This window comes from Danio rerio, chromosome 14 (genome assembly GCF_052040795.2).
Source record: "Danio rerio strain M-AB ecotype USA chromosome 14, GRCz13ab, whole genome shotgun sequence".
NCBI classification, from domain to species: domain Eukaryota; kingdom Metazoa; phylum Chordata; class Actinopteri; order Cypriniformes; family Danionidae; genus Danio; species Danio rerio.
In genome coordinates this window covers 51,217,039-51,232,500 of record NC_141034.1, presented here as the reverse complement: position 1 = coordinate 51,232,500, position 15,462 = coordinate 51,217,039, and the positions used below count along the sequence as shown (strand labels likewise).

Sequence of the window (15,462 nt, the reverse complement as noted above, 5' to 3'; positions counted from 1 at the left end):
ATGTCTTTTCATTCTCTTCGAGTATATAGACAAAGTTTTTCTGATACCTGAAAGACAAGCAAAGTCCCTTTCATCGCTGCTTGGAGTTTTTAATATTATAGTATTCACTCATCAATATTACATCCAGCTGAAGTCACAATTATTCGCCTTCCTGTGAATTATTTTTCTTTTTAAATATTTCCCAAATGATGTTTAAAAGAGCAAGGACTTTTTTACAGTATTTCCTATAATATTTTTTTCTTCTGGAGAAAGTCTTATTTGTTTAATTTTGGCTAGAATAAAATCAGTTTTTAAATTTTTAAAAAACAATTTTAAGGTCAAAATTATTATCCCTCTTAAGCAATATTTGTTTTCGATTTTTTTTGTCTACAGAACAAACAATCGTTATACAATAACTGGAAAAATTACCCTAACTTGCCTACTTAACCTAGTTTATCCTTTAAATGTCACTTCAAGCTGAACACTAGTATCTTGGAAAACGTATCTTGTAAATATTATTTACTGTCATCATGGCAAAGATAAAATAAATCAGTTATTAGAAATGAGTTATTAAAACTATCATGTTTAGAAATGTGCTGAAAAAATCTTTCCGCTTAACAGAAATTAAAAATACACAGGGGGGCTAATAATTCTGACTTTAACTGTGAATATGCTTGAGCATCTGCCGTTACTATATGTATGTTCTTCCGTTATGTAGTGACCTGTGTGGCTAATTTGAGTTCTGTCTGTTTGCATTAATCTGACTCTATGGCGTGTGGTGAGTGTGTTCAAAAGGCCAGTCTCTCAGCCAGTCTCCTCTTCCACCAAGATAACAACATTATGACATCATTCCCCAGGGTTACCTTGGATACACCAATGAACAGGAAATTCATGCCTGACGCAGATTTCGGCAGCTGGACACCACTGGAGTACATCGCAGAGTGAGTGCACACATCCCACCTCCACAATTTACTGATAATGTCATACAGCGCACATTTAGGCTGTTTGGAAATGAGAAAAAAAGCAAGCGGATGAAATAAGAAAGCTGCCAGAAGAGGGCAGTAATGTTCTTCCAATAAAAAAAACCTGAAGTCATGCTGTTTGTGGATGATCTCAATATTATGAAATACACATTAATAGTCTGAAACCCACTGTTATGAATTATTAACATCTCATGTTACTCACCTATGAGTGTTATGATAGATTTGCGTAAGTCTTGCTTTAGGAAAATATTGAAAAAATGTATACTGTTTGATTTGATTCAGTAATATCAACCCAAATAAGCCACAAACGATCGTAAAAGTCTCTTAGAAGCAAACACACCCTTGATGAATGATTGAATTAAATCAGAATTCGAAGGAATATAGTCAAGCATCGATAGAGAAATGCGCCACACACACACACAAGAAAACATCATTCTACCAGGCTTGAGGTTTAGCACTGCACACGATTGTACTTTTTTAGCGTATATCTCAGTGCCTCCAAATCTCTCCTGCCAGTCAGCGCAGATTAGGATGAGGATTTGATGCAACTCCATAATCCCAAAGGAGCCGCGGCAAAACCCGGCTGGATTAGAGGAGCACATGAGAGATAGAGGAGTATAAATAGTCTTTGTGTAAGAGGTAATTAATGTGTAGTCTCACTTCAGTTGCTACAGTTTTGCACCACAGTTTCTCCTGAATGTTCCAGAGCCGTTTCGGTTTTTATTTTTCCACTCTCCGTCGCCCTCCTCCCATCTCTGTTCTCATTATCTCACTCTCTCTATATTCATCCCTCAGCACTGTGCACCTGTCTCTCAATCTCTCTTTCCAGAACCTTCCACAGCTGGGCCACTGGGTCAGGCCGTCCAGCCTCAGGCAGCCTCATACAGCTGGAGACCACTGGGGGGAAAACCGAGGCCACGGCGGTCCAGTAAAGGAGGAACAGAGGGGAAAAAAGAGAAATATGAAGAGTGGAGGAGAGCAATGTTTACCAATATACTGTGCAGCAGAGGAGAGTGAAATAATGTGGCATTTCTATTCAGTCTCATTGGAAACACATTGTACAGTATCTCTAAATGACCAAAGTATTAACTAACTTAAAGGGTTAGTTCACCCAAAAAATTTAACTGACCATATATTCTCCCTCATGTTTTTTTTTAAAGCATTATGAGTTTCTTTCTTGTGTTGAGCACAAAATAAGATATTACTGGTTGAGAAAACTTACTATGGAGGTTAATTGGTGCCAACTATACCAGAATGTTGTGTTCAACAGAAGAAAGAAACTCAAATAAGGCTTGAACAAGTGGATTTTCACTTTTGGGTTAACTGTTCCTTTTAATATTGAAGTAATAGATATCTAATGTTAGCCCATTTGAAAAAGCAAATCATTTCAAACTTTTTTTCTCAGAAAATAACAATTGATCCTTATAGCAAATCATTTCATTTGAAAATCAGGATTATTCCACCAAATACTGACTTCTTAACTCATTAGAAATTGAAATTGGTGTTGTGTTGTTGAAAAAATTATATAATCACACTAAAACAAGGTGTTTTTTGTCATTTTATGCACAAAAAAATGCTCTTAAGTTCATTTTTATTTTAAATTTGAGTTTCTTCTGTTGAGCACAAAACAGGATTTTTGGTTGAAAAACATTGCTATGGAAGTCAATTGGTGCCAACTATATCTAAATTTTTACAATATCTTCTTTTGTGTTGAACGAAACTCAAATAGGTTTTGAAGTGTAGTAAATTATGCCAGAATAAACATTTTAAAACAAACAATCCCTTGATGTAATATCTTATGTATGGCCATGTGAAAAGGCAAATCATTTCACTTTATGATGTGACACAGAAATTTTACATTTGATCTGAAAAGTATTTTTAGAATTCATGCCATTTAGTTTTGAACAAATTTCAAAGTTTTTTCTTCAGAAATGACAATTGATCACTACAACAAATGTTTTCATTTAAAAATCAGGATTATTTTTTACCAAATATTGCCGCCTTAACTAATAAATTGAAATTGGTGTTGTGTTGTTAAAAAATCAATATAAACACGCCAAAAAAAGGTCTTTTTGTCATTTCATGCATAAAAATGCTCTTAAGTTCATTTTTATTTTAAATTTAGAGTTTCTTTCTTCTGTTGAACACAAAATAGGATATTTGGTTGAAAAACATGAAAGTCAATGGGTGCCAACTATATCAGATTTTTTAAAAATATCTTCTTTTGTGTTCAACAGAAGAACAAAACTCAATTAGGTTTTAAAGAAGTGAAGATTAAATTATGCCAGAATTTATATTGAGGTAAACAATCCCTTGATGTAATAGTTATCTTATATTTAGCCTTGTGAAAAGGCAAATCATTTCACTTTATAATGTGACACATTAGAAATTTTACATTTGATCTGAAAAGTGTTTTTAGAATTCATGCCGTTTAATTTTGAACAAATTTTAAAGTTTTTTTCTTCAGAAATGACAGTTGATCACTACAACAAATGTTTTCATTTAAACATCAGCATTATTTTTACCAAACATCATTATAAATATCATTATAAATTGAAATTGGTGTTTTGTTGTCAAAAAATTAACATAAACATGCCAAAACAAGGTGCTTTTTTGTCATTTTATGCATAAAAAATGTTCTAAAGCTCATTTTCATTTTAAATGTAAGTTTCTTTCTTCTGTTGAACACAAAATAGTATAGTTGGTTGAAACACATTTCTATGGAAGTCAATTGGTGCCAACTATATATGATTTAAAAATATGTATATATATATATATGTTCTTATGTGTTCAAATGAAGAACGAAACTCACATAGGTTTTGAAGTGGAGTAAATTATGCAAGAATTAAAATTTTAAAATAAGCAATTCCTTGATGTAATAGTTATCTTATGTATGGCCATGTGAAAAGGCAAATCCTTTCACTTTAAAATGCGACACATTAGAAATTTTGCATTTGATCTGAAAAGTGTTTTTAGAATTCATGCCATTAAATTTGAAACAAATTTATTTAAAAAATGTTCCTCAGAAAATAACAATTAGTCACAATAGCAAATGTTTTCATTTGAAAATCAAGTTTAAATTATTAAAACTCATTAAAAGTTGAAATTGGTGTTTTGTCAAACAAAAACAATATAAACACGCCAAAACAAGGTGCTTTTATGTCATTCTTTGCACAAAAAATGCTCTAAAGCTCTTTTTTATTTTAAATATGAGCTTCTTTCTTCTGTTGAACACAAATAGAATATTTGGATGAAAAACATTACTATGGAGGTTAATTGGTGCCAACTATATCTGAATTTTAAAAATATCTTCTTTTGTGTTCAACAGAAGAAACAAACTCAAATAGGGCTTGAACAAGTGAATTTCCACTTTTGGGTGAATCATTTCACTTTTCATTTCAAATGTTGCATCTGATCTGGAAAGTGAACAAATTCTAAACCCTTTTTTCAGAACATGACAGTTGGTCATAATAGCAAATGTTTTCGTTTGAAAATCAGGATTATTCCACCAAATACTGCCTTCTTAACTCATTAGAAGTTGAAATTGGTTCAGTGCTGTGAAAAATTCAATATAATCACACCAAAACAAGGTGCTTGTCATTTGTCATTTTATGCACAAAAAATGCTCTTAAGCTCATTTTTATTTTATTTTGAGTTTCTTTTGTTGAACACATAATAGGATATTTGGTTGAAAACATTATTATGAAAGTCAATTGGTGCCAACTATTTTTACTAGATTTTTTCAAAATATATATATATATATTTTTTTTTTTTGTGTTCGACAGAAGAAACTTCATAGGTCTTGAACAAGTAAAGGGTGAGTAAGTATATGGCAGAATTATAATTCTGGGTGAACTATCCCTTTAAAACTTTATCAGACTATTTGTATTTGTGTGCTTTCAGACACGCATGCAAATGATAAAATCTCCTTTTATTAAATTTTAATTTAACATCCTACAAATCACATTGGTTCTAAATTGTGGTGTCTGGTCAGTTATTATCTCTTTTTAACATCACACATCCAGCAATGTGACAATTGTTGATTATTGCAGCGTTGATGCTCAAACAATCTATTGTGCAGCTTTAGATTTCGAAAGAACAAGAAAAACGATATAAAGAAACAACAGGTTTTGACCACTTATGACTCACGTTGTGTAGTATTTCAATAACTAAATTGCGTTTAAATTAATAGAAGACAGTGATATTAAAAATATTAAATGTAATTGACAGCACAATACATCTTACAGATAAACCATACAATATACATGCAAGCAGATGGATCACAATATGAATGTCAGAGTAGATCTTAATTCATTGGGCCATTTTAAGCATTTTCATATTGTTTTCTATAGAGAAAGTTTAACATGCAGTTTAACCAACTGCATTCATATTCCAGGGAAATCTCTTTGGCTGTAGATAGATTGCATCATGTGTGAGATATGCACCAAATATGGTCTTTTCTGCCTTGCTACATTAGAACATAGTATAAAATCATGGTAAAAATGAATGGTGGTTAATGGAGGACAGCCTTGTTAACATTCCTATACGGGTGTGACCTCACATGAAAACTGTTAATACAGCCTAGATGATGATAAGTGTACTCTTGTGACTTGACAACAAATGTGTGCCGCTGTCGTATGTGAAACGTACAGTCTTCTGTTCAGAAAAGTGGCCTTAGTTTGTGTAATAGTGTGTGTGAGTGATTGATTATCAATTCCCATGAAGTCATGTTTGGATGCTTAAAGTAGTTCGTCCTCTCCAGTGTGTTGTGTAGCTGCTGAATGTGTACCATTCTGGCATAATAAAGAAAACACAATATTGAGTGTCAGCATTGTCATTATTATTATTAATATTATATTACTATTAATGTATTTTTTAAATAATTTTTACTTTAAAATATTTCTTAGTAATCGTTTTTTTTATTCACTGCATGCAAATTTGGACCAAATAACTATCAATTATGCATCCCTCATATCTGACATCTATGCACATAAAGATGCCTCATTAGCTGCAGTTTCCACAGGTTGCTATATGAAGTTCCCACATAGCAAATCTTTACTGGGCCAGCTCAGGGTCACACAATAACATTTCCCTCGGCCCAAGTACTGCAAAGAATAACGGTCCTGAAGTGGCCCATAACTGGATTAAAGACAGGGCCACACATGGGCCATTACTGGCCCGAATCTCAGCCAATTTATCACCCTTAACTGGTCCTGAACTGGGCCAAAACAGGTTTATTATTGGGACCGTTTCTCAGCTATAAGTTTATACTTTAACCAAAAACCCTAAAAACTTCGCTACACTGATCTGGGCCACACACCAATCATACACGACTGGCCAAAGTGCAGTTTGCCGTCATGCATGCAGGGCCATCATTGCCATGCATTGCCCACATTCGTCTGACATTATGCATGCCAGTGCCGGCAACACGCCAACAGTGTCATAATGAGGCCACATTTGAGCCAAGTTCGTTTACTATGTGGGTTGCCTGCCATATTAAAACAAGCTAATCCATGAACATTGTAGAGCAAGTTGACTAGTCTAGTATGTGCCTATCCGCTTGTTAACTGTGATGTCTTGCGAAGCGGCTTCCGGGTTCAAGCGCTCTATTCAACTGAATGGGGAGATTCATGAAATGGTAATAATAAACGTTTACAAAGCGATTTAATACTTTCGAAATCACGATCGCAATATATATGTCCATGTAAATAAATGTCCATTAAATTTCCATTAAGAAAAAAATGAGCTGGTCTGGTTTGGCGATCCTAACCCTTTGCATTCATTAGGTTTTGGTGAGCTTTCCACTTATCAAAAACCTGTTGTTAGAAACCTAGGATTTCATTTCGATAGTGATCTAAAATTTAACAAACAAGCAAATACAGTTGTTAAATCCATTTTTTTTTTCTATTTACGACTTGTGGCAAAAGTAAAGTCGTTTCTCTCTTTTAATGACCTTGAGAAGGTGATCCATGCTTTTATTTTGGGAAGACTTGACTATTGCAATTCTCTATATCAGTGGTTCTCAAAGGGGGGGTAGGGACCCCCCGAGGGGTCGCGGGACAATGAAGGGGGGGTCGCCTGGTGGTTTCCAAAAATCTATTTATTTTTATTAAGCCATAAGAATTACCATATTTTATCCATAACCTACTGAAGAGAAAAAATAGTCGTTTATACCATATATAGTTACTAGCTTTTAGTTATTACTTCTATTGGATTGCAACCCCTGCGGTAATTACATTGTATTAAAGACACAGCAATAGCGTCAGATGCAGCAGATTTCATAACACCTGGTTAAACTTTGTGGCCCATTTACAGCTCTCATACATTAAAAAAAATAAAAGAAGAATAGACTTGGGTCCATTGGTGTGTGTGCGCCATTGCATGCAAGGTTTCTGTATTTATAACCACCTCAAAGGATATTGGGGGTCGCGAGTCACTGGCATTGTCATTTTGGGGGTCGCGGCCTGAAAAGTTTGGGAACCCCTGCTCTATATGTGGGTATTAGTCAAAATGCCCTAAATAGATTGCAATTAGTACAAAATGCGGCTGCGAGACTTCTGACAGGGACTCGAAAGTACAAGCACAAATCCCCAGTTCTTTCCTCTCTGCTGGCTGCCTCTTAGGTCACGGATTGATTTTAAACTATTAATCTTTGTTTTTAAATCGTTAAACAATCTGGCACCTCCTTACTTATCAGACGTGCTACATGTATATAATCCTGGTAGGTCACTGAGGTCTTCTGATGAATTTATTCTTTCTATACCAAGGTCCTGGTTTAAGTGAAGTGGGGATCACGCTTTTGCTGTTATTGCCGCAAAACTCTGGAACGGGCTTCCACCCCACATCAGACATGCTCCAACCCTACCTGTTTTTAAAAAGCGTTTGAAACGCCATCTTTGTTCCTTAGTATTTGAGCCTTTTTAATGTTGAGGGGTTTGCCTTATGTTTTAAATTGTTATGTATGTGATGTAGATTTTATTTTTAGTATTGATTGTGTTCAGCACTTTGGGAAACGTTGTGTTGTAAAAAAAAATGTGCTATATAAATAAACTAAACTAACATGCCTGATATCCAATGGCCAGAAAGTGATTCATTTTTTAATAAATTGTTAAAATTTTGGTATTTGTTATGTACTACTATGACTTTATATAAAATTAACTTTAATGTATGATATAAATAAAAAGGGATCATGAACGGATAATTTCTCAACTCAAATGAGTGGCGGCTTGGACCCGGAAACAGTATTACATACATCACCACTTAACAAGTGGATTAAAGTGCTTTAATGTGTATTAAAAGTGTATAAAGACTTCAGCAGATGATTTTGCTGAATAACATAACACAGCAAATTCAAAGCTAATTAGCTAACACTTTAAAATGTAACCCTAAAAGCACAAACCTATACATTCCCACCTGTGAAAGTAAATCCCATTTTTTTACATCTTTTTAAAATCATAGGATGCATTACATTTTAAGGCATCTTGCTTTTTACGGTCCTATTTACAGTTAGTTCAAAATGCTGATGGAAGGTTTTGCGGTACCAAAAAAGAAAATGACCACATCACACCAATCTTACACTCTTTGCACTGGTTACCTGTGCACTTTTGTGTCACTTTTAAAATTCTTCTCTTGGTTTTTAAATCACTAAATGGCATGACGCCTTCTTTTCTGTCAGACCTGTTGACTGAACATCAGCCTGGTCTGTCTCTTTGGTCATCAAACCAGAGATTTTTATGCATCCCCAAAGCTGAACTGCAGGGATGACCGTGCTTTTGCAATAGCTGGTCCTACATTGCGGAATGCTCTGCCACTCTGTATTAGATCTCATCTCTGTCTGTTTTTAAGTCTACGTTGAAAACTTACCCTTTTGATTTGCCATTGTTTGTTTTAGCTATAATTTTATATATTTCTCTTTGTGATTTGTATTGTGCAGCACATTTGTCAACCTTCCCTTTCCTCTTAGCCCTTGAAACAGAGTGTGAAGGGGAAGGCTTCAAAATTTCTTCCTAAGAAATGGCACAGCATTACAGCACCTGCTCACGTCATTATATGTCATTGCGATCTCTTGCTTCATATGACATCAGACGATCATTACTGCTGTGGTTATTCCAGTTGTGCTAATTTTTGGTATTTATCGTCAGGAAATCACTGAAGGCATATATCATGTTATCATAACGACCTAATGTGGCAATAAGATCGTAACTATACTGTGCATTTACAGAGTGGCCATATTCATCTATGTAGACACATGAAAACAACATTAACATAGCAGACACTGCTTTTAATTTAATTAATGCATTTACTAACATGAACAAACAATGAACAATACATGTACTACTGTATTTGTTCATGTTAGTTAACGTTAGTTAATGAAAATACAGTTGTTCATTGTTAGTTCATGTTAACTAATGGTGCATTAACTAATGTTAACAAGCATGGACTTGGATGTTAATAATGCATTAGTAAATCTTCAATTATGATTAATAAATGCTTTACATGTGATGTTCATGATTAGTTCATGTTAGTAAATGCATTAACTAATGAACCTTATTGTAAAGTGTTACCGACAAATCATACTCATACAGTAGGTACATGTATGTGTTTAAACCTAATGGCTAATTGTAACAGATAATAATAAAACAACAGGAACTGGCACATTATACCCTTCTGAAAAATAAAAAAAACATGGAAACCATCACAGATGTTCTAATGGTGTAATTGTTGTAATGAAAATTGTTTTGGAATAATGGTATCTATAATGGTCTCTTGGTATTTTTTTTCTTTCTGTTGTTGGTATGCTAATAGCAATACATCCTATTGGAAAATGCCCCCAAACACATTAGAAACCATTACAATGTACTGATTTTGATGGTTAAAATTGTATGGTTTGCGTAATACGTGTACTTGAACTTTTATGTTGTATTTATTTACATATATGTATTTATGTACAATGTCCTTAACACAGGGTCAATTTGTGATTTCTGAGATGTAGTGAGGAGGTAATATAGCCTAAGTGAAGTGGTGGAGAATATAATTCACAATGTGACTGTTTTTTTTTTTTTATTACATAAAATTCTATATTTTTCTGATTTGCATACTAGGTTTTCATAAGATGCAAACCATAGACAACATAAAATGTTCTGTTATCCCCCAATTTTGCAAGTTATTATCTGACTGGTTTTGTATAGTAGTAATGCTAGCTTAGCTAATCCAAAGTTGCTTTGGACAAAGTGTCTGCTAATAACTAAATTTAAAAACGAACAGGATGTATTTGCAAACACAACTCGAGTGATTAAAGCAATTGTATGTTATTTGAGATCAGCTGTTGCTTTAAGAGAATTTAGTTCTACCATATACATCAAACTAAATCCACGTTTATATTGTTTGTTTGGTCAGATAGCTGCTGATTGGTATTCAATGAGGATGTGCTGAGGACAAGGTTTGTCTTGTTTTGTTTTATTTGGTTGACGGTTTGCCTCAGCAATTCTGTGTTTTGTTGGCTTAAATCTCCTTCTCTCCCCGCAGTTGCTGTTGTTCTGTCTGATTGCCATGTGGAAGCCATTTTGTCTGGCAAGCGTGGAGACTGTAGAAATGAAGAGCTTACAGATGGAAGTGGTTAGTTCAGCCGTGGTTAACTTGAGTGTGAGGACATTGGAAGGTGAGTGTGTGTGTGTATATGTGTGAGAGAGAGGGAGTAAATTATGGACGACAAACGTTGTGTCATCCTAATGTTTAGAAAGCACGCGAATCCAACTCACAAATGCAAACAATTTATGTTGCACAGCTGACAAAAAATCACCATAATAAGCTTCACCTCGTGTTCAACGTTTGGCGTGACCTGACCTCTAGATGGCGCTAATAAGCAACTCCTCTGACCTGAACCACAACAATCAACACGTTGATACCTCTCTCTCTCTCTCTCTCTCTCTCTCTCTCTCTCTCTCTCTCTCTCTCTCACTCACTCACTCACTCACTCTCTCTTTCTCTCTCTTTTTGTTTTTGTAGTAATTTTTGTAACAAATATCTGAATTATGTACAATACAGTGTGTAAAGTGATATTTTCAGTCATTTAGATATACTATATGAGAGACTTAGCCTACATGTTTACCATTCAAATGGTTCTAATTGGCTATATGCACAGCTAATATTTTTTCAGCCAATGATGAACTTCCGGTGAGAGCTTTATGTGACTATTTTCAATTTCATAAGGTAACATCATCAAAGACGTAACATAATTCAAATATAATCAGTTAAATAGATTTAAGCATCCATTTGGTTGTTAAAGCGTAAAAAGAGACATAAGACGATTTTAACGCAGGCGCCGTCATTAGCCGCAGACCAGTGCAGAAATTGCATTGAAAATACAGGGGACAAATTAATTTCCGTATTTTAAAGACATGGTGTAGAAATATATAATTTACTGCAGTGCTTCTTGTTGGGTCTGATAAGCACTATATTGTATCTCAGCCAGGCAGTGAAGATCGCTGTTTTTTTAAAGAAATCAGACCTTAATCATGGCGATTTTGCATGGGATGACAATTCTCCAGATACCCTGGAGGCTGGCAGGCTGACTAAAATTAAAAGTCTGTGCATTGGATTTGCATTGTAAACCTTAAACGTGTTGTAAACTCTTTTAACTCAGATAAATAATGTTGAAGTAAAAGCAATTACACCAGATTGGGTGCAGATGCGGCTGTGAATGTGACTATATCATCAGATATAATAAAGAAAATGTGCATTTCTTATGTTTTGATCAATATTTTTTTATATATAGTAAAATGAAGAGGCCTCAGTACTGAACCATGTGGAACTCCTTTAGTTTTGTTCAAAGTACTAGAAACAAGGCCATCTGCTTGCACACATTGGCCCAATTCCATTTTTGTATCCCCCCCTTCCCTTTCCTCTTAGCCCTTGAAACAGAGTGTGAAGGGGAAGGCTTCAAAATTTCTTCCTAAGAAATGGCACAGCATTACAGCACCTGCTCACGTCATTATATGTCATTGCGATCTCTTGCTTCATATGACATCAGACGATCATTACTGCTGTGGTTATTCCAGTTGTGCTAATTTTTGGTATTTATCGTCAGGAAATCACTGAAGGCATATATCATGTTATCATAACGACCTAATGTGGCAACAAGATCGTAACTATACTGTGCATTTACAGAGTGGCCATATTCATCTATGTAGACACATGAAAACAACATTAACATAGCAGACACTGTAAAAAGCTCATTCACAGCCACTAAACATTTCTGACAGGGTATTCGAGTGTGATAGAGTGACAGAATATTGTGTGACTGCTATACAGGAGTTATTATTGGGGATTATAGATAGTGAAATTTAGCTGTTTTCTTTTTGTTTTTTTTTTTAGAGTTTATTTTTTTTAAGCATGATGGTGAAACAAGACCATTGTGAATGTATTAAAACGTGCTTCTTTGTTACTAATACTAATTTGTGGATCTTCATACTTCCAGGTGCAGCTATGCTGCCTTTGTGGCTGGTGTATTCTGGACAATTTTCTTACCCCTTGTTTTCGAGTGTGGTCCTGAAAAATCTCAGTTTGAAGGGGTATCTACTATCTAGCCCTCACCCTTAGCCCTATGCCTTAAAGCTAAAGAGACACCCCTAACCCTTCACATGAATGTTCTAAACGAGGGGTAGGGGTAAGGGGAAGGGCTAAAGGGAGGAATTGGGATTGAGCTTTTTATTTAGATTTGTGAGAATTTTTAAACCAACCAATAACACGTGTTTAAAATCAGGCTTATTTCATGAAATAATTGATTTCTGAATATTTCCGAAGTAAAACATTGGTGTTGTGTAAGACAAACAAAAAAGTTTTTCTTCTATGTTGTTTTATCTAAAAGCAAATGCTCTAAAAAAGCAACATTTTATTTTTAAATTAGAGGACATCTCATCAGTCGTTTGCAGAATAAAACCAAAAATCATGTTTTACTCAAACTTAGAACTAAGTGCATAGATACTGAACTGTGTGTGTGTGTGTGTGTGTGTGTGTGTGTGTGTGTGTGTGTGTGTGTGTGTGTGTGTGTGTGTGTGTGTGTGTGTGTGTGTGTGTGCGCGCGCGTGTGTGTGCGCGTGTGTGAATGGTCCCCTTTTCTCTTTATTTTCCACTTTGTCTTCTTTTTTCTGCCACATTTTGAATGCCTCTGCAAAATGTAGCATCACTTTTAACTGTGCTGGGTTGTCTGTACATTTGGAGTAAAGTGAGATGTGTGCAGGAGGTCAGAAACCACCACAGGCAAAAAAAAAAAAAAACAGATATCAGATATTTCAGCAAGAAGTCTGAGGAGCCCTTTCAGTTAATGTAAAATATGAATTTAGTTGGCAAAAGACATTACAAATTTAAAATAATCAGGACCTTCTTAAAAAAGAGTTAATGTCTGCACTGCACATGATTATGAACTGACTGAGCAGCTTTCCACAAATCAATAATTTCACAAGCCTCTTTTAGTTGTGTGTGATGTGGAACTCGTGGTTGGGAAATAATTTTCTTCTGTACATTAACAATAGTAAAACATAAAAGCTTTTTAAAGAGTGTTACATCCTTTATTGCACAAACATCAATCAATGACTAATTCTTATTAAGAGTGAGCCGCTATAAATGGACTTAAGTCTTCAGATAATATTGAAGAGTCTCCCTCGGCAATGCATGAAAATTGCAGAATGGTTATCAATAGTTCAGTGTTTTTGCTCTGTATCTTTTTAAAGAAAAACTTTTTTTTAAATCATCCCCTACAGTTAAACAGTTGAGTTTTGCCATTTTTGAATCCATTCAGCAGATCTCCGTGTCTGGCAGAAGCGTTTTAGCTTAGCTTAGCATAGATCTTTGAATCAGATTAGACCATTAGCGAAAAAGATGACCAAAGGGTTTTCATGATTTTCCTATTTAAAGTTGACTTTTACATTTACATTTACATTTAGTCTTTTAGCAGACACTTTTATCCAAAGCGACTTACAAATGAGGACAAGGAAGCAACTTGCACAACTAAAAGAGCAACAATGAATAAGTGCTATAGGCAAATTTCAGGTCTGTAAAGTCTAAGAAGGAAAGTATTAGTACTTTTTTTTTTGGGGGGGTACAGTTAGTGTGATATCCAGAGAGGCAATTGCAGATTAGGAAGTGTAGTGGAGAGTAAATAGTTGAGTTTTTAGTCGTTTCTTGAAAATAGCGAGTGACTCTGCTGTTCTGATGCAGTTAGGGGGTTCATTCCACCAACTGGGCAGATTGAGCGTGAGCGTGAGCGAAAGTGATTTCTTCCCTCTTTGGGATGGAACCACGAGGCGACGTTCATTCACAAAACGCAAGTTTCTGGAGGGCACATAGATCTGCAGAAGTGAGAGCAGATAAGAAGGAGCAAGGCCAGAAGTCGCTTTGTAGGCAAACATCAGAGCTTTGAATTTGATGCGAGCAGCAACTGGCAGCAAGTGCAAACGGAGTAGCAGCGGAGTGACATGTGCTCGTTTAGGTTCATTGAAGACCACTCGTGCTGCTGCATTCTGGAGCAGTTGAAGAGGCTTGATAGAGTTAGCTGGAAGCCCAGCTAGTAGAGAGTTACAGTAATCCAGTTTGGAGAGAACAAGAGCTTGAACAAGGAGTTGAGCTGCGTGCTTTCTGTTGATACATCATAAATTAAGACCAGGGATGCTAAAAACGTTTTTGTATGAAGGGGCAAAACCCAAATATCATTGAGATATCCGTGGGCTGAAAATAAATATACTAAACTATATTACATTAAAGTTGCCTCGTATAATTTTCTAATCAATTCGATATTATTTATGAATAAATACAAAAAAACTTTAAATTATATTAACTAATGCAGTATAACTTTAATTATAACATATTCCAATAAAAACAATCACATTCATAACAGTGTAGTTCAGTGCTATACACACTAGTCATGCAGAATGTGCCCTTGCCTTGATTTGCTCACCAAAGTCTCTGCTATGTCCTCTCTCCGTCAGGTGACAGTACATTTAAACTAAATATGATTAATTTAACCATTTATGTTGAAACATTTAATTTCATTTAGCTTTTTTTTTTTTTGTAGCTTTTCAATTAAACAAATCAATAAAAGGTTACATAAAATTTAAACTTACAATCTCTAAACTATCCCCATCATTCTCCCTCCTTTTCTCAGATGGAAGGGTGGGCCAAATCAAAGGTTTCCATGAGCCAACTTTGGCTTGCAGGCTCTACTTTGGGCATCTCTGATTAAGACCAACGAAAATAAAATGGCTGACATGGTGACTATACTCTCATAATGGTGTAATCAAGTACTTTATAGAGTAAGGTACTTATTTATATGAGTGCTTTACTTCTGTTCCGTTAAATACATTTTTTGGCCATTCTGAGAGCATTTTACACTCATTTTGAGACAAACGTTATAATTAAATGTGAATGAACATTTAAACTGTGATTTAACCTGAATGAATGTGTTCATTGTTCAATCTGAGAGGTTCTGTCTAATGAAAATTGAGCC

The 15,462-nt window shown here is 35.0% G+C and overlaps 1 protein-coding gene and 1 long non-coding RNA gene across 5 annotated transcripts in view; one reads left to right on the top strand and one right to left on the bottom strand.

The window, feature by feature from the left end:
• Positions 1–15,462, top strand: part of qdpra (quinoid dihydropteridine reductase a) — a 242,118-nt gene that overhangs the window by 16,512 nt on the left and 210,144 nt on the right. The window contains 3 exon segments of one of the 3 annotated variants that reach the window (NM_001110469.1): positions 837–920; positions 1,792–2,580; positions 2,679–2,741. The exons of 1 other annotated variant lie outside the window; for it this stretch is intronic. In NM_001110469.1, the coding sequence (NP_001103939.1) occupies positions 837–920; positions 1,792–1,894 (187 nt within the window). In that variant the 3' untranslated portion in view covers positions 1,895–2,580; positions 2,679–2,741. 3 annotated transcript variants of the gene reach the window in all.
• Positions 5,937–10,785, bottom strand: LOC147840908 (uncharacterized). Of its 2 annotated transcripts, none has more exons than XR_015508082.1 (3): positions 9,404–10,785; positions 7,444–8,913; positions 5,937–6,967 (listed from the first exon to the last, which is right to left on the bottom strand). It is a non-coding gene; the product is annotated as an uncharacterized LOC147840908 (long non-coding RNA). The 2 variants fall into 2 exon arrangements; XR_015508081.1 differs by having other exon boundaries at positions 6,134–6,967; positions 9,171–9,632.